Genomic DNA, 19,848 nt, shown 5'->3' on the forward strand with positions numbered 1-19,848 from the left:
GGTATATCCTCTCTCTCTCTGCTACAGCAAGTCAGTTATGTCACAAAGCAGTGTTTAGAGAATTTAACCCAACCCAACTCAAAAACAGAGGGGCGGGTACTGCGTCTGTCAATGAGCTTAAGAGAAAAGGATTTTACGGTAAGATCTTACAAAAATCCATTTTTCTCTGTCGCTCATTGACAGACGCAGTCCTCCTTGATTCATATCAACTCGGGACGTCCCAAAGCAGTGCCACAAATGAGGGGTGGGATAAAAAAAATCAAAATCCAATCTAGAAGGCCCAACCGGTGCCAACTAGAAGTCTTAAAGGCTCATCAAATCAAAAGATGAGACTCAACTGAAATTCCAACGGAAAAAAACCCTCGAGGTAGACCACCAGTCTCCTCAAATTGCGGCCTGCAAAACCTTGCGGCCAAAAGAGGCATCTGACGATACCATCACATCAATTTTATAAAATTTTGTAAAGGTATGCACCGACGACCGGTAGCCGCCTTGCAAACCTGGACCACTGACGCCTGATGGCGGTAGGCCCAGGAAGTACTGAGCGTTCGAGTGGAGTGCGCCTTAACAGGGAACGGAGGATTCCGACCCTTAATAGAATAAGCCTGTACCACCGTCTGTCTAATCCATTTAGAGATAGTCGCGGCAGATGCAGGCAACCCCTTTCTGGGGCCATCCGTGATCACAAAAAGTGAATCCGTTTTACGGAACGATTCCGTAGTCTCCAGGTATACCCTGATTGCCCGAACTACATCCAAGGAATGCAACGCACATTCCCGAGGATGATTGGGCTTAGGACACAAGGAAGGTAGCACAATATCTTCCTTCAGATGAAAATCTGAAACCACCTTAGGAAGAAAGGATGGCTTCGGATGAAGAACTACATTATCCCTATGAACCACTAGATATGGGGAATGGCATGATAATGCAGCCAGTTCTGACACCCTGCGTGCAGAAGTGATAGCCACCAAGAAGGCCACCTTCTGGGATAATGTAAGCAAGGGAATCTCCCTGATATTTTCAAAGGGAGGTTTCTGCAGAACCGACAAAACCAAATTAAGATCCCAGGGCGGTAAGGGCGCGCGCACTGGCGGAGCCAAGTGCCGCACCCCCTGGATGAAATTCCGCACCAAGGAATGAGTAGCCAGCGGCTTCTGAAAGAAGATTGCTAACGCTGAAACCTGACCCTTGATGGTGCTCAAGGATAGTTTCTGCTCAACCCCCTTTTGCAGAAAAGCCAAAATTCGGGTCACCAAATAGGTACGTGGGGGAAATCCGAACCCTTTAGTCCGGGATTCAGGAAAGCCCTGGATCTGAACACCGGTGAAGACGTCCCCCCCACCCCTGAGCTGCGTGGGGGCGCACCTTCAGGCTGTATTAGCCTTATCTTCAGGTTTGGCTGAGTCGGCCTTTTGTTTACCCGACCAGCGCCTTTTGAAACCTCCTGAAGGGGCTTTGCCCTTCACGCTCACCCCAGCGGATCGAACAAACCTTTTATGAGCAGAAAAGAAAGGTCCTCGCCTGTTACGAGGTCCTTTAGCTTTAGCAGTCTGCGGCAAAAAAGTGCTCTTAACCCCAGTGACATCCTTTATGATCTCATCTAGGGTGGCCCCAAACAGGCGAACCCCCTGAAAAGGGAGATTCGCCAAAGCTTTCTTGGAACCTTGATCCGCCGACCAACACTTTAACCACAGCACACGTCTGAGGACTACTGCTGACATCGATGCATGCGCTAACAAGGGAGTGGCATCCAGGTCTGCGTCACAGACGAACTGTAGTCCTTGTATAATTTGCTCCATCAAATCAGATGCTGCCTGGGGGATACTTCTCCCCTTTAAGTCATGGCGTAACAATTTTGCCCATTCTGTCAATGTTTGTGAAACTAAACCAATGGCAACCACTGGTCTAAAGGTTGACCCTATCAGGGAAAAAACAGTGCGGGATTCTGCTTCCACTCCGTCCTTTAAGGATCCACCGGATCCTTAAAGGACGGAGCGTCCTCCAACGGGATAACAGTGGCTTTATTTAGTCTGGAAATCGGTGGATCCACCACTGGTGGTACCGTCCATTTTTTAATGAGGGATTCCTCAAACGGATAGCGTCTAGCAATGCGTTTGGAAATAGTAAGGATTCGTTTCGGATGATACCATTCCTCTTTAATCTTATTACCAAAACATTTGGGTAAGGGAAAAACCTTCGCCGTCTTGGTAGGCTTACTAGTACCAAAGGGAATTTCCATCTCGGTTACCTCTGCCGGTGTAACCTCAAGTCTTAAGGTTTCCCAGACAGACACAACTAGTGCGTCCACCAATGCTTCTTCTTGTGCTATTGCGGAGGTAGAACCGTCCTCCTCACTATCTGAGGGAACATTACCTGAGACAACAGCCCCTGCAGAGGGACCTGCAGCTGCAATGACCATCTCAGAATCTGAATCTGAAGTATCAGATGAAATAGGGGTAGGCGGGGGTCGCTTTCTTGACCCCCGTCCCTGACAGGCCATCTCCACCCGGGATACCAAAGACTCCAAAACTGCTGATAATGCATCAATATATGTGAGGCACTGGAGGGTCCTGCGGCCACCTCGAGGGGATCAGGTGGGGATACATGTGTGGCAGGGTCCATGATTATACAAGACACTTGCCAGAAAAAATTAATTGCAATCAAAAAATAAACAAACTTTTTTTTTTTTTAGTCCCCCAGCGCAGCAGCGCCCCTCAGTGTTACCTGCTTTTGGACCCCTACAGAGAGAGAGAGAGAGACCCCAAGGCTCACCACCTGATGCTCAGAAGTTTCTATACAACCTGCTTCCAGCACTGTCTGTTACAGACAGGAAGTCTTTGGCTTGCTTTCCCGGGTAAAGGATGCGGCTCCGCCCCTTTACACGCCTTCCGGCGCCTCCCAATCGCTCCTCGAGGTGTTTGGTCACCTCAAACATGGCCGCCCCATGCTAGAGACACGAGGCTACGCCAAAATGGCGGCCCAGTGCGAACTGCGGGAAAATGGCGACGGCGTGTGGAGGATAGCGGCGGCTTGCAAGGTAGCAGCGGTCTGCGGGAGGTGTGCGCTCGGCCTGTGCGGCCTGCGGGAGGTAGTTCTCGGCCTGTGCGGCCTGCGGGAGGCTGTGCGGCCTGCGGAGGTGACCGGCTTTATGGAAGGATGGCGATCTGCGGATACGGTAATCCAGGCATAGGCATCGGCCTGTATACACATTATGTCAGGTAAGATACCTCTATACCTTAATAGTAATGCCTTTTAGCAGTCTGCCACTGACTTCAGTCATCTCCCTTATAGTGTCATATAGTGACTATAGATAGTCAGCTCCCAAACCAAGCTCTTAAGAGGGGAATCAATGACACCTGCTAGGATCATGTCCATCCATCCCAGAGAGGGGCCCGCGTCCACCAACAAACCCGACAGGGGGAGAGGGGGAACATTTTACTTACCATACCGGAACCAGGCGGGCGCCAACTCCTGACAGAACCCCTCTCCACCGGGGTGGGGGGGGGCTGTCGACCAATACGGACGCCGTGACTCAGTTTGCAACTGGTCATTGGCGTCCAGGCGAGACGTTTAACTCGCAGTGTCAGTCCCCGTCCAGTGGGACTATGTCGCGGCCGACCCAGCGCGGAGCTAGGGCCTGCACGCGCTCGCAGGCTGAACTGGGGTGACCACTGGATCTCAACATCCAGCCCGTCGCCCAGTTTCAGCGTACTTGCTTGAAGATCTCACAGGAACACTGGAGAAGAAAAGCTGCCTAAAAAAAGTATTTCTAAAAAATCTTGCCAGGACCAAAGATCCCAGCAAGGAACTTAGGTCCTTACTCCTAACTAGACAGAAAAAAACTGACTTGCTGTAGCAGAGAGAGAGAGGATATACGCTCTGGGACTGCCCCTAAGGTGTGTCCAGAACGTTTTCTTTCCTGTCTAGTCCTACTCCTGTAGAGGGCAGTATAACCCAAGTTGATATGAATCAAGGAGGACTGCGTCTGTCAATGAGCGACAGAGAAACCTTTTTTTTCTGGATAGAGCAAGGGAGGGTTATAACCCCTGTGAGATTTTTTTTCACTGTGTCCCATTGCAGAGATTTATCTTCACTTTCTGTCCCATAGCCAAACAGGAGGTGAGAGGAGATCCCTGCAAATTAAGGAATTCCTTGGGGACCCCCAGGTCACCAGAACTAGTGTTCCCATTGGAAGATTTCCCCTCTATTACTTTTATGTGGACAACCCAAAATTTGGGATTTTCTTTTATTTTCAATCAAAGATTAACAGGACAAAATAGAGAAGGTGAATGTCACAAATGGGGGCACAGACAGCAATAAAATCCTACAAGCATTCTAATCCCCCTGCACTCTATCCAAAAAAAATAAAAATAAATAAGTTTTGCCTTTACTTATATTATACGTTAAGCTTATAGATGACAGTGATCACATGACAAGGAAACAGTCTGTGGGGACCCAAGCTGTGACAGCCTGGTCTGACAGCTAACAGCAATGCACGGGGACATTTACTAATCTGGTGCAGCTGTGTATAGTAAACAATCAGCGTCTAGGTTTTATTGTCAAACCTTAATTGAACAAGCTGAAGTTAGAAGCAAACTGGTTACTAAGCGCAGTTGCACCAGATTCTGTGTGGTGTGCACAAATTTTAGTAAATCTACTCCACAGTGTCAGCTATTTGTTAAAGGATGGATCCTTGAGTCAGACCCACAATCTTATAATGACCACATTTTCTTCAAGTGCTAAAATGTATCTCTACTTGTATAATAATTTTAAATAGTGCAACAGTTTATTTCAAGTTTTTATTTTAACATTTTCCATATTATTATTTTACTAGTTTTTATTAACACAAAAAAATATTCAATTAAGTAAAATAAACACTTTAAACTACGAATATACAAGCACGACATTCCCTGATAGTCGATTGGTCCCACATACATAGCAGCTACTGTTTAAATTGCAGATGTGCTTTTATATATGTAACCGACTAAAATATATTTTATCAACTCCATCAAAAAATGGAAAACAAAAACTATCACTGCCAGACCAACGCTGGTCTCCAGATCGCCAACAGGGAAATCCCTACCCCTGGGACTGCTGTGGCAAGTTTCCTGTATCACCTGCGTAAGCTCTCTGTTATTCCTTTGGAGAATCCACTAAAGTAAATTATACTGTAGTTCTTCTAAACTTTAGTAAGCCTTCTTGTCTGAGTCTGACAAGTAATCCCTGGCATAGGGTGGCTTATATATCAAGCACCTCTTGATATTTTTTGTCTATATATATATTAATCTCAGAAGATTTGTTTTGTATAGCTAGAAATAGAATGCTTACCAGCCATTACCTTTTAAAAGAATTTCAGTGCAATGGCCTAAATGGAGAATATATGGGAATATTATGGAAATATATGGAGAGTTCACTTGAGCTGGCTGAAATAAATCAAAGCGGGAGCTGCCATAGTCACAGAATAGGTCATCTGAGGATGCCTGGTGCAATCTAAAGATGGTCACAGACTCCAGGATTGAAGACTAGAATTAGTCCAATTAGACATGATTGTTATGGCATCTGCCACCTTCAAGCTGCGCATACAAAAGGTAGCTTTCTAGTAAGTGCAACCCGCTTTTGATTACCAAAATGGTAGAATGGACCAATTACAGATTTTAAGTTTACATATATAAAAGACAGGACAGTAATAATTTGCCTTTGTCCGTTCTATATTTCTGCACAAAAGCTGGTAATGCCGCTAGGGAGTTGTCTAAATTTATGGTCAGAATTACATTACTGTGTGTCTAACAGCAAAACCAAATTGCAAGACAACTCAGGGACATGTTTGCAGAATTCCCATGGTGATGCAGTTCTTTCCCCTATGGAGCTACTCTCTCTTGCTGGCCCAGAATGCTGCAGAATCTCACAAGCTAGCAAGGCTACAGAAAGGTAGTGATATCGTGCTGGTCCTGCAAGAGAGTGAGCGGCTTTACAGGACAAGTTGTCTGGTAGCAAGCCAGTTATCGAGTTGTTCCAGCAACAGGACTTCTTCTCTGATATGACCCTAAAGCCCCGTACACACGTACCGATTGTCGGCCGTAAATATTCGGCCGACGACCGATCAGCCGATTGTAGGCTTGTTAGTATGATGCTTCTGACAGCCGACATCGCACTTTCGGCCGAAAAGAATCTGTCGTGTAGACATTAAAATTTTTGTTGGCCAACACCAGAACGGCCGATTGTTCGCCAGTCAGTACAGAATTCGGCCGACAATCAGCAGATTTGCAAGACTGGGCATGCTCAGAGAAGAAAAAACACAGGGAAAGTTAACCATCACATGACATCACTTCTGCAGTCGGCGGACAAAATTCTTGTGCAGTCTTTTGCACTTTTCAGCGGACAGGACAGCCCTGGACAAAAGACGGCCGATCGGTCGGCCGACGATCGGTACGTGTGTACGAGGCTTTAATTTTAAATTTGTTGGTTTGGGGAGGTGGAAGCGTGTGATTTTTTGCATAACACACTCAAATAACCTTTTTCTAATTCGGTTAAGTGGGTTTATAATGATCTAAACTGCTATACTCCAGGCTTCTCTTTGGCCTATACACAACAATAATTTTGTGATGTTGGCGAGTACTAGTAAATTGACAGGTTGTTTTTATTGGTGCAGATCTCAACATAGCTGTCACCACTGTGTTCAGGGGACAAGTAGGATCTAGGATTTATTCAACGAAATTGTAGTGAAGTAAAAAAATAGGAAGAAGTGAAATAAAACATTCATATTTTAACACAAAATAAGTTAATTCAATATAATAATTACTGAACTACAAAATCAAAATCCAAGATTTTCTAGTAAGGGAAGGCACATTCTTTTTAGTAATACTCACAAGAGTATTCACATTATAGCTGTAGTCTCAGGAAATCAAGAATTTGCAGGTCAGCACAAGTTTATACAGGATATTTGAGAATATTACCAGCAGGATTATTTTAAAATGGAACCAACTAAAAGGAGCAGACGGTTGCACTGCAAATTGTTGCATGGCTTTATTCAGAGTCCATTAAAAAGGTTTCAAAGTCAGGATCCAGGTCTGAAACTAGGGCATCAACAAAGTCATCCACCGAGGGGCACTTCTGTAGCATGCCTGTGGACAAACATAAGCAACGTTAGCACAGTACAAATATCTGATCTAGGCAGCACATCCCATATTTTATTCTGTATCATTTCTATACATTATAAAAATAGAACAGCAGGTTTTGAAACTTTATGTTTTCACCATGGATGCTTCCATGTTTCCGCTTAGTGTTCAGTACATAAAACCTGCACAGATCTGAGCAATCTGCCCTAAAGAGCACATTATAATTCTCTCTCCTGACCAGCCACTCACAAGATGATCAGAATCTCAGCACATTCCAGTGTGCGATAAACAGATTGTTACTTTTACTTTAAATGCTTAAAGTGTAACTCTACTTTTGCTGAGAAAAAAACAGTCCCCTCTGGGTGACCTCTGCACATTAAAAGGATTGTAACAAACTTTGTTGCAGATTCCTACGTTTTGTTATTCTGAAGAAAACATTGTTTGTTCCTCTGTGCTGAGTGGGTCAAATGGGAGTGATTTCATAATTATCTATCAGCTGTGGCAGTTGCAGGACTCTAACGAGGAAATCTGCTGGGCCTGCATCCCTTTAGATGTGTTCCCATTGGGAGTATCTCACCAAAAATGACATTTTTGTTGCAGGGGATGCCTGAAATCTAACTTGTATCTTAGTGCAAATTTCAGGAAAAAATTGGTGAGCCATTTATACAAGCAGGAAATGATGTTTCTGGGGTGTGGTCCATACACATGCTGTGTACAGAACAGCTCCAGGTAGCCATATTGCATTTTCAGCTGCAGATTGAAAAGGAAAGGTAATTTTTAATAACATTCAATTACAATATTTGTGTCGCAATTGTATACGCTTTATTGCTTTTTTCTTTATTTGCTATTTTTTCCCCCCACGAAAAAAGGAGTTACCCTCTAAGGATTTTGCCCCAAGAACGAATACAACACAAGAATATAAAGTTTTGTACTTTAACACTAACAAATCTGAATTGCGCACATTGCTTACTCAGTGGTGTCTATCAGTGTTAATTTCGTCAACGAAAATGTTTTCGCCAAAGTTTTCGGCAGCTGTTTTTTTACAGTGACAAAAACGGAAAAGCACATTTCCGTCCACTGACAAAAACAATGACGAAAATCAAATCCGTTTTTATTAAAAAATGAAAATGTGAGACTGGGACGTTTACCCATGTGAACTAACTTCCTGTTTTCACGGAGCTCCGCCTGCTTCTGCTCCCAGCAAGCGAGTGTGTACACCGTCCGTGACGACTGCCAGAGACCAGAGCAGCACTATGCATTACAGGCAGGCCTCCCGAGTCCTGATGAGACTCTCCCACTGCCGAGTCCGGACTCACGTGACGACCACCCATCTCCAGAGTAGAGAGAAGACTGAGTATTACAATTACAGCAGGCCTGAGGCCTCCCCCCAGACCACTGTCCGACCAGAGAACTGTGTGTTCATTATTACAGGCCTCCTCTGACCATTGGTAGTGGCATCCAGGGCACTGTGCATTACAGGCCATCCCTCAGACCTGAGACCACCATCCAGCACTGTGCAGTATTACATGCCTCCTGTGACCAGTGACCACTGGCATGTCTGTATCCAGAGCACTGTGTATTACAGGCCATCCCTCAGACCTGAGACCACCATCCAGCACTGTGCAGTATTACATGCCTCCTGTGACCAGTGACCACTGGCATGGCTGCATCCAGAGCACTGTGTATTACAGGCCATCCCTCAGACCTGGGACCACCATCCAGCACTGTGCAGTATTACATGCCTCCTGTGACCAGTGACCACTGGCATGGCTGCATCCAGAGCACTGTGTATTACAGGCCATCCCTCAGACCTGAGACCACCATCCAGCACTTTGCAGCATTACACTCAGACCACCGTCCAGAGCACTGTGAAGCATAACAGTCCTCCTTAGACCTCCTCCGAGAGCACTGTGCACTTGTGAATCATTACAGGCCTTGTCAGACCATCCAGAGTGGCTAAATCTGTATTCTCTGAGTTTGTTCAAACCTTAATACCACAAATAACAACATATTAGGTTTTTTTTTACTCCAGGAGTATATAATGAGTTTGGAAATTCTATAGAAATGCTTAAATAATGTATTACAATTTACCTAAACACATTCGATTTTAGTTGACTAAAATTATTATTTTTTGACTAAAATGTACTGGAGATTTTAGTCGACTAAAATGGGACTAAAACTAAAAATGGCTTTTTTTTTTAACTTTTATTATATTTCAAGTTTTTATTTTTTTTTAAACTTTTTTATTTATCTCAAAAGAAAAAAAGGAACATACATTTGAAAAAACCATGTCATAGTAGTTACACAACTATTACAAAGTAAAACAAAACTTAAGGCACAGGGGGTACGCAATAAGCATAATCATTAAAAAATTAGAGAAGGAAAAGAGGAAAAGAAGATAGGAGGGAAGAATCAGATGGGCATGGTGTTTTACACAGACAACAATCATGAGAGAGGTAATGAGGGGGACTAAGAAAGATAGGGAGGGTGGAGGAGACAAAGGGAGGGGGGAGGGAAAGGAGGGGGATTAAGAGAAAAGAAGGGGAGGGGGGCAGAAAGAAGTATTGGGGGGACAAGGAAGGGGAGGGGCACAGGGACAGGAGGGGGGGGGGAGGAGGAACAGATATAATGAGGGAACTGTGTCTGGACTGCATGACGCAGCTGCAGGTATCAAAAGAACATCCAGGAGGGAAGAGCGAAGGTTAGTTTAAGGGTGTCAAATGATAAGAGTCGTCCCTCCGGCATGATGTGTTGCAACTTCCTAATGCCAAAATTGGCCCATACACTAGGGTCGGGCATGGAGCAGAGGTGGAGTAGGCGAGGGTTACCCCATAGTAGAGTATGAGGAGAAATCATGTCGCTGTCAGAGATGGCAGCGGATACCTGTCCCGACACAGTGACCGTTGTACACATCGAGACTGTCATATTTGGACATGCCTTAGGGTCTCTAAATACCAAGTTGCTCAGTGCCAAAAATAAGCCTAGAATGGCCACTTCAAGATTAACCGACGGGTTGGTGCGGGTTTGTTCGAACCACCAGTGCAGTGTCACTAGGACCGCTGCCCAGTAGTATTGGCGAAAGCAGGGTAGAGCCAGTCCCCTTTGGGATAGGGGCAGCTGTAAGGTGGATCTGGCAACTATAGGGGTAGTGCCCGCCCAAATGAAGTTATTGACAACTTGGTCCAATTTCTTAAAGAAGGACCCGGGGATAAGAACCGGCGTATTGCGAAATACATACAAAAATTTGGGGAGGAAGGTCCTTTTTATAAGATTAATTCTACCCACTAAAGAAAGTGGCAGGGACCTCCAGGTCTGGCACCGAAGTGTCAATTGTTGTAAGACTGGATATAAAATGGCATTTTAGTAAAAAGACTATACAGTGCATCGGGAAAGTATTTACAGCCAGTGCTGTATCGTGGCCTAGGCCAACAAGGCCCAGGCCTGGGGCGGCACTTTGCAGGGGGGCAGCAAAAAAGCTGCACCACGCACAAAAAAAAAAAAGCTTCCTCCCTGCTCCCGCATGAAAAGGGTCCCCGCTGGCTTGTGCTACACTTTTAGTTTAGTGCCAGTCTTATGGGGTGAATTGTGCCAGAGGGCAGGGTCCAGGAGGCAAATAAGTCTGGCACCCACATAAAGCACTCACACTGCTACCTGCCGGTATGATAATACTGGTGGGTGAGGACATTTGGACAGACCGCAGGCTGCCAACCATACTTAATACAACTGGCAAGATGTCCCCCAATGCTAATAAGTGTGGCACTGCAGCCTAATGCTCCATCTACCCTCCTCTGCCCCCAGGTATGGCAGCCATTTTGTCAATAATATAATTTCATTTCTTTAAACATCCTTGTCCTTGAGCGAGCATATTGAATTGCATCATATACCATTAGAACTTTTAATTGTATATGATGGGAAAAACATTTTGGACCTGCTTACCTCATATGTGCTATCGCAATATGTCACTGGGTTAGAAAGATTGCTCCTACCTTATAAGATATTTGGACTTGTGTTGGCTGCCACTGATTATTTCACTATCTACTTCCTATTTATTATACAAATAAGTGAAATATTCCTAAAATTACAATCAGTGGCAGCAAATACAAGTCCAAATATATCAGGCTGCATTAAGGGGCACTGATAGGCTGCACTGGTGGCCACTGATGGGGCTGTACTGATGGCCACTGATGAGGCTACACTGATATGCTGCACTGGTGGCCACTGATGGGGCTGTACTGATGGCCACTGATGAGGCTACACTGATATGCTGCACTGATGAGGCTGCACTGATGGGCAGTAATGAGGCAGCACTGATGAGGCTGCACTGATGGGAACTGATGAGGCTACGCTGATGGGCACTGATACACTGTGGTTGTGGTCTGTGGTTTACAGATGAGAGAACGGGTCAGAAACAGGAAGGGGTGTGGCCTTACAGGAAGGGGTGGGTCGTATTTAAATTAGGGGGTGCACATGTTTAGTCAGGCCTAGGACAGCACAAAACCTAAATACACCATTGTTTACAGCGCTTTACTTTTTCCACACTTTGTTATGTTACAGCCTAATTTTAAAAATGGATTACATTCATTATAAAGGAAGTTTGTTTAAAATCTTTGCAAATTTATTAAAAATAAAAAACAAAAAACATAAGTATTCACAGCCTTTGCCATGACACTCAAAATTGAGCTCAGGGGCATCCTGTTTCCACTGACCATCCTTGAGATATTTCTACAACTTGATTGGAATCTGTGGTAAATTCAGTTGTTTGGACATGATCTGGAAAGGCACACACCTGTCTAGTTAAGGCCACACAGTTAACAGTGCATGTCAGAGCACAAACCAAGCCATGAAGTCCAGGGAATTGTCTGTAGACCTCTGAGACAGGATTGTATTGAGGCACATATCTGGGGAAGGGTACTGAAAAATGTCTACAGCATTAAAGGTCCCAATGAATACAGTGGCCTCCATCATCCATAAATGGAAAGTTTGGAACCAACTGGACTCTTCCTAGAGCAGGCCGCCCTGCCAAACTGAATGATCGGAGGAGAAAAGCCTTCATCACGGAGCTGACCAAGAACCCAATGGTCACTCTGACAGAGCTCCAGCGTTTCTCTGTGGAGAGAGGAGAACCTTCCAGAAGAACAACCATCTCTACAGCACTCCACCAATCAGACCTGTATGGTAGGGTGGCCAGACAGAAGCCACTCCTCAGTAAAAGGCACATGACAGCTCACCTGGAGTTTGCCAAAAAGCACCTGAAGGACTCTCAGAACATGAGAAACAAAATGCTTTGGTCTGATGAAACAATGATTAAACTCTTTGGCCTGATCGGCAAGCTTCATGTCTGGAGGAAGCCAGGCACTGCTCATCATCTGGTCAGTGCCATCCCTACAGAGAAGCATGGTGGTGGCAGCATCATGCTGTGGGGATGTTTTTTAGCGGCAGGAACTTGGAGACTAGTCAGGATTGAGGGAAAGATGAATGCAGCAATGTACAGAGACATCTTTGATGAAAACCTGCTCCAGAGCGCTCTGGACCTCAGACTGGTGCGATGATTCATCTTCCAACAGGAGTGGCCCAGCCAGAGCCCAGACATGAACCTGATTAAACATCTCTGGAGAGATGTGAAAATGGCTGTGCACCGACGCTCCCCATCTAACCGAATGAAGCTTGAGAGGTCCTGCAAAGAAGAATGGGAGAAACTGCCCGAAAATAGGTGTGCCAAGCATGTAGCATCATACTCAAAGACTTGAGGCTGTAATTGGTGCCAAAGGTGCTTCAACAAAGTGTTGAGGAAACGACACAAAAAGAAGGGTGCACCGACCTCGTGCATTACCCCTAAAAAGGTTTATTATATTCCAAAGATGACATACATTATACTCACAAATGATGATATAGCACATAAAAGACAATGGAACTGGTCGTCTCCAAGGTGACCAGGGGACCCCTGTACTGGATGATGTGCCTGTTGTCTTTGGATTATAATAAACCTTTTTTAGCGGTAATGCACAAGGTCGGTGCGCCCTTCTTTTTTTGTTGTTGTCTTTCAGTACATTTTGCATACCCTTGGTCCTGAGGGGGCAGCAAGACCTTGAGTGGTGCATACCAAGACCATATAAGATCCCTTTTCCTTCATTACATATCATGCGAGTGCAGAAGAATTTTTGTTAAGTATTGAGCAAAGGCTGCGAATACTTATGTACATGGGATTTTTTTTTTTTTTTAAATAAATTTGCAAAGATTTCAAACAAAGTTCTTTCACATTGTCATTATGGGGTATTGTTTGTAGAATGTTGAGGAAAATAATGAATTTAATCCACTTAGGAATAGGACTGTAACATAAAAACAGCCCCCCCCCCTTCCTCAGCTCTAAACACATGTTCTCTGGCATTTCACCCTTCCCCAATTTATTCTTTACCAGTTCTGCCCTTACAATTTGCATTAGATTTTCTGCAACTCTTTGCTCACTGTCCCCAATAGCTCCTCTTGATTTTCTCTTCTAATTTCCCACAAGAGCCCTTACACACCACTGTCCACCTTGATCTCTCCCCATGAAAACGTTCTGAAGTCTCTGCTATTATTCTCTAACCCATAATACAATTAATCCTGTGATATATTGTCTTCAAACACTGTCCTGCTATAATGGAGACAAACTCCCAAGCAAAAATGAAATGCCACCTGATATTTCATAGACAGGCATATGCTAAACTCTGCCATGTCATCATCTGTTCATGATCAATTCCCATTGCCCATTTTGTTCTCCCCTTTTTTTTGCCATCTTCCTCCAGTACAAGGTCATCTCATACTCTGCCTCCTCTCTTAGTTTCAATACATTTTTATTTAAGAATAACAAGTACAAACAAATGCAAAAATGGTACAGAAATGAAAACTGATTCAATACAAATGTTAATTGAGACAGGTAGTACAGTATAGTGTGGTGGGTATGTAGCAAACAATGCTTATATATAGTATCCAGTAGTGAGTCAGAGCAAATGGAACCATACCTCGACCCAGAAAAGCCTAAAAAAGGGGGGCTACCAGCTAATAGGCGACGGGAGCGACCCCCACAACGGTAGGGCGCCACCCTCAAGACACCCCAAAAGGGAGCAAACTGTGCCTCGGAGGAAGCGCACCCAACCTCCATTAGTGAACCATGTGGTATCCCAAACACGAGAACTCCAAAGGAGAACTGGATAGAGGTACGTAATTCCCAGTCCTAAGATAACCTAGCAAGGGACCCTTATTCCAGATTGTAAATAAGAATAGTAGAAGAGAAAATTCTAACAATTCAAAAACCCATGCCAAGTAATTGGCAGGGGCTCCGGGCCCGAACCTAGAGACCCCACCAGGTATAGTCATTGACAAAACACTATAAGTACAGCAATACCAATATGAGAGCAAGAAAAGGAAAAAGAAGGGGGTAAAGGGGACAGGAAAGGAGGCTGACATGCAGCAAGGACAGAGAAAAGATAACAGGAGGAAGAGCAAGAGGGGGTAGAGGGTTCCAGTGGTCCAACCTCGGCTAAATGGTAACATTAACGTATCTGCCTCCTCTCTTATTCCACCCAATTAGCTCTTTCTCCCCAATGTTCCAGGATCAAATGTTGCACCATTCTGCCATGATCAACTTTTAATACCCCTCACACTGCCTACTCTATGGTCCTTGGGTCCACAACTATTGTCCATTCTGTCTTCACACCCCCCCCCCCCCAACCAATACATACCAGCTGCTATTCTATCTTGTCTTTCTTACCTAATTGTCCAGAATTGGCTATTGACAGCTCCCTCTCTACCCTCATGATTCGTTTATACTCCTCTCCCACATGATGGCAAAGCGAGATACTCCCAGGACCTGTCTTTTTATTTGCAGTAATGCATACCAGTTTGTTATAACCATTCAGCCTAAATGAACCACTCATGGATAAACACATTTGCTAGTTCTTATAAAAGCAAGATACACAAGCTGATTTTAAAAATGGAAACAGCCACATCATCGGCTCAAGATATGTGAAATTAAAGACTAGCACTGATATAAATATGTAGGTTGTGATTGCTGATCCACTTATACAAATGCTGGTTGCCTGGCTGTTTTTTTGTTCTAATACTTAAGATAATAATTTGAAACAAGTATGCAGGGTGGGTCCAGGATTGGTTGAAGTGAGGTAAAAACCCCTGGCCTGCATATTTATTCTGTGTATCTTTCTACTAAAGACAAATCGGTAAGACAACCAATCAACTAACATTTGCAGAAGGAATAGTCGAGGATCACAGCCTACCTATTAGGAGTACAGGAACATATATGACAAGAACCTGATGGTCTGATGCTGTGAATTCCATAAAGCCATGGCACCATAAAAGAGCACCATGTACAGAGCATCTCAAAAATTCTCACTTCCTGCTTGTGTGATTGGTTCGCGTTTTTAACAGAAATCTGTATAGAGCTTAAAGTCAAATTTCAGGCGCCTCCAGTGCAGTACTTGAATTTTCTGCAGTAAGTTTGGCCAAGGGTTTCACATATTTTTGTGGATGTCAAAATTTAGGTTTTACATTTTGCAACACTGGGACTATTTATTACGTAGTAGACAGTGCAGTATGCTTCAGTTACTGCAACCACCTATCATAGTAACTAAAGAATAGAAGCAGGTAAGAATTTACAATAAAAAAATATCTGGCTGGCTGTGCGGGGTTTGTGGTAAGTAATTATAAGTTTATGAACACACTCAGACCTCATGACATCCCCCTGGGAATATGTACATAGGTTTGTTTACTGGAAGCGCACTCTTTCCTCGACCTTCCCTTATATCTACTGAAATAAACCTAAATGCTTGGCTGAACAAAATAAGCATTTTTTTTCTTTGCAGTTGGATTGCTAACTAAAATCTAATGTTAATAGGCACCTTTAGAAAAACTGTTGTGTAGACTCTGACATGTCTATGGGAAGGCATATTGCAGTGCATACACAAAACACACATATAATGAAGCTCTGCATTAGCCAGCTCTGTACCCAATGCCAGAACCTGCTGTACTCCCCAGACTCCTCTGCTGCTTTGAAGTGGTTTTTTACTCAAGTACTCCCCTTGCCAAAGCAAATATGACCTGGCTATGGACCGACACACCTTGTGTACATCATGCAAAATAAAAATGCCTTCAACAATTCAGCTTGCCTCTGAATAATTATAGGCAGCGCTTATTAGGAACACAAACCTTGCCCTACATCCTTGAATAAACACTGCTGGAGCCATTTGGCTTTTGTGAGCGCTCTATGGCAGGAGCCTACGGCTCTGACAGTTGAATCAGCAGCAAGCAGAGGAGCCGCAGGCAATCAGGAGCTGTTCTACGAATTGCTCCATTGCTGCTCAAATCGAAAATGAATGCATTATGCAAGTGTCAGCATGAAGACTCTATAGTTTAAAAAATTTAACTACCAGGATGGAATAGAGTGGGATCACCATTGGAAGGAATGCCATTAGAATGTGTACTTAGACATTCCATGCAGAATAAAACTTGCTATAAGGCTATGTTATATTGTTTTCTATTTCACTCATTTATATAAAAAGAACCCAAAATAAAACAAAACATCCAGGTCAGGTGGCGATCAGTGTCAAAAAGGAAGTCCTATTAGTTTATTAAAGCAGACCTAGGCTGTTCTGGGGTCTGTTGCTACACTTGTCCCCCTGATTACATATTCAGTGTAATCCAGTTATCAGAAGCAGGGATGGGTGGGGTATGCCTCTGATAACATCTTGACAAGCACTCAAAAGGCTAGATGAACAAAGTGTTCCTATGGGTTCAGTGGAAGTGATTCGTTTTCCCAAAGACAGGCCAAACAATGATTTTTTTTATTCAACCAGCAAGTTAAATGAAAAAAGAGGAGCTGATTCCCCATCCAAACAATATGTGGATGGGGGAATCCTTCCCACTGCGTTATTGTATTCTGACAGCAGGGAGACTTACCTAGTGTAAGAATACACTGATCCGTTTTTTGACTCGTATGTGCCTGTTTACAACTAATCAAAGGTACTTCTTACATATTTTAAATATAAGGACTTTAAATGTTCGCAGGCTTCACTATGCTTGCTAATTTTTTTTTTATTCCTGATCCATTTGAAGCTGCTGTTGCCGGATTATTTTGTGCTTTTATGGCCATTATAATTTATGGTCTACACTATCTGGTAAGAAGCATATGCTAAGTGTTGGTTCTTGGTGGTGGATTTCATCGATCAATGTTACCTTTACACCTTATTGCACTTCATGGACACACTTGTTAATTATTGAAAAGGACTTTTTCATTGAAAGGACTTTTTTATGTTCACCTAACATTGGATTGCACCTATTATATCACTTTATTTGATTGAACATTTTTTTCTACATATTTTTAATTTAACATATTTAATTAATTCCATAAAGGTCTCTTTTTTTAACAAACTGTTTACCCAGAATAAACTGTGCTAATTAGGCCAGATAAAACAGTCACACTTAGGAATCATCAATTCCATTCAAAAATATCCTCATACAGTATCTAATAAAAGCGAGTACACCCCTCACATTTTTGTAAATATTTTATTATATCTTTTCATGTGACAACACTTAAGAAATGAAACTTTGCTGCAATATAAAGTAGAGTGTACAGCTTGTATAACAATGTAAATTTTCTGTCCCCCCAAAATAACTCCACACCCAGCCATTAATGTCTAAACCGCTGGCAACAAAGTGAGTACACCCCTAAGTGGAAATTTCCAAATTGGCCCCAAAGTTTCAATATTTTGTGTGGCCACCATTATTTTCCAGTACTGCCTTAACCCTCTTGGGCATGGAGTTCACCAGAGCTTCATAGGGTGCCACTGGAGTCCTCTTCAACTCCTTCATGAGGACATCACGGAGCTTGTTAGAGACCTTGCCCTCCTCCACCTTCCGTTTGAAGATGCCCCACAGATGCTCAATAGGGTTTAGGTCTGGAGACATGCCTGGCCAGTCCATCACCTTTACCCTCATCTTCTTTAGCAAGGCAGTTCAGAGAGTTCTTTGCCATGAGGTGCCATGTTGAACTTCCAGTGACCAGTATGAGAGAGTGATAACACCAAATTTAACATACCTGCTCCCCATTCACACAGGAGACCTTCTAACACTAACGAGTCACATGACGCCGGGAGGGAAAAATCGCTAGTTGGGCCCAATTTGGACATGTTCACTCAGGGGTGTACTCACTGTTATACACTCACTACTTTACATTGTAGCAAAGTGTTATTTCTTCAGTGTTGTCACATGAAAAGATATAATAAAATATTTACAAAAATGTGAGGGGAGTACTTACTTTTGTGAGATACTGTATGTATGACTAGATCTTTTATTGATAGCTCAAAGTGATCCTCCTCTGATTATCACAATCATACCTCCAAACCCACCTAAATTTTAGTCCAAAATGTCAGATACTTAAAATATAACTACAATGAAAGCTGTTGGAACTTCTTTTACAAGGGTTAGAACTTCTGTGAGCTTTTAATGCTATCTGTGTCCTAAGTGGGAGATTTTCTCCCATGTCCTGTTTAAGTTATGGGGAGGGCACAGACACACAACATCTCCAATAGGATACCAACAAAACACTATGGGGGAGATTTACTAAAACTGGAGCACTCAGAATCTGATGCAGCTGTGCATAGTAACCAATTAGCTTCTAACTTCAGCTTGTTCAATTAAGGTTTGACAATAAGGCCTCATGCACACAGGGTGTTTTTACAGCTCCTTTTAGGAGCGTCAGGTTTTTTTTTTTTTTTTTGCAGCCTCATGCACACACAGGCTTTTAGGAGCTGTAAGTGGCATAGGCGCTTTTAAGCTGTAAAAAAAAACCCAGGGCCAGCTGGAGCAGCAGTGTTAAGCTGTAAAAACGCCTGACGCTGCTAAAGGCTGCTTAACGCCGCATACAGCCTTAAGCCATGTCAGACATTTTTAAGCTGTAGCAGTTGAATTTGAGGTTGGAAAATAGAAGAGGGCAGAGAAAGGCTGCCAAACACTAACGCTGCTAAACGTGGCTAAAACGTGCATTAACGCCAATACAAAACACTTCTAAAAGTACGTTTTTACAGCTGCTCTTTTCTGGCATCAGAACTGGCTTTGCAGCTTGTTTTTGCAAACTCCCTGTGCGCATGAGGCCTAAAACAAAGAAGCGGACCACATTGCTCAGAAAATTAAAGGAACACTTTTTAATCAAGAGTACAGCTCAAAGTCAATTAAACTCCTGGGATATTGATCTGGTCAGTGAAGTAATGAAGGGGGTTATTCAGTTTCAGCTGCTTTGGTGTTAATGAAATTAACAGGTGCACTAGATGGACAACAATGAGACAACCCCCAAAACAAGAATGGTTTTACAGGTGGAGGCCACTGACATTTTTTTCCTTACTCATTTGTTCTGACTGTTATTCACTAGTTTTGCATTTGGCTAGGGTCAGTGTTACTACTGACAGCTTACCTGGACCCTATAGAGGTTGCACAGGCAGTCCAACTCCTCCAGGATGGCACATCAATACATGCCATTGCCAGAAGATTTGCAGTGTCTCCCAGCACAGTCCCAAGAGCATGGAGGGGATTCAAGGAGACAGGCAGTTACTCTAGGAGAGCTGGACGGGGCCGTAGAAGGTCCTTAACCCATCAGCAAGACTGGTATATGTTCCTTTGTGCACCGAAAAACAGGATGAGCACTGCCAGAGTCCTACGAAATTACCTCCAGCAGGCCATTGGTGTGAAT

The 19,848-nt window shown here is 43.6% G+C and overlaps 1 protein-coding gene across 1 annotated transcript in view; it reads right to left on the reverse strand.

Annotated features, from left to right (window-relative positions):
- Positions 1 to 6,604: 6,604 nt before the first annotated feature.
- Positions 6,605 to 19,848, reverse strand: part of MIPEP (mitochondrial intermediate peptidase) — a gene marked incomplete at its 5' end in the record, with an annotated part of 213,250 nt that continues 200,006 nt past the window's right edge. The window contains one exon of the mRNA XM_082246681.1: positions 6,605 to 7,121. Within this exon, the coding sequence (XP_082102807.1) occupies positions 7,024 to 7,121 (98 nt within the window). The 3' untranslated portion in view covers positions 6,605 to 7,023. The remainder of the gene's footprint in view (positions 7,122 to 19,848) is intronic.

This window comes from Pelophylax lessonae, assembly GCF_965119305.1.
Source record: "Pelophylax lessonae genome assembly, chromosome: 2".
In the NCBI taxonomy this organism is placed as follows: Eukaryota; Metazoa; Chordata; class Amphibia; order Anura; family Ranidae; genus Pelophylax; species Pelophylax lessonae.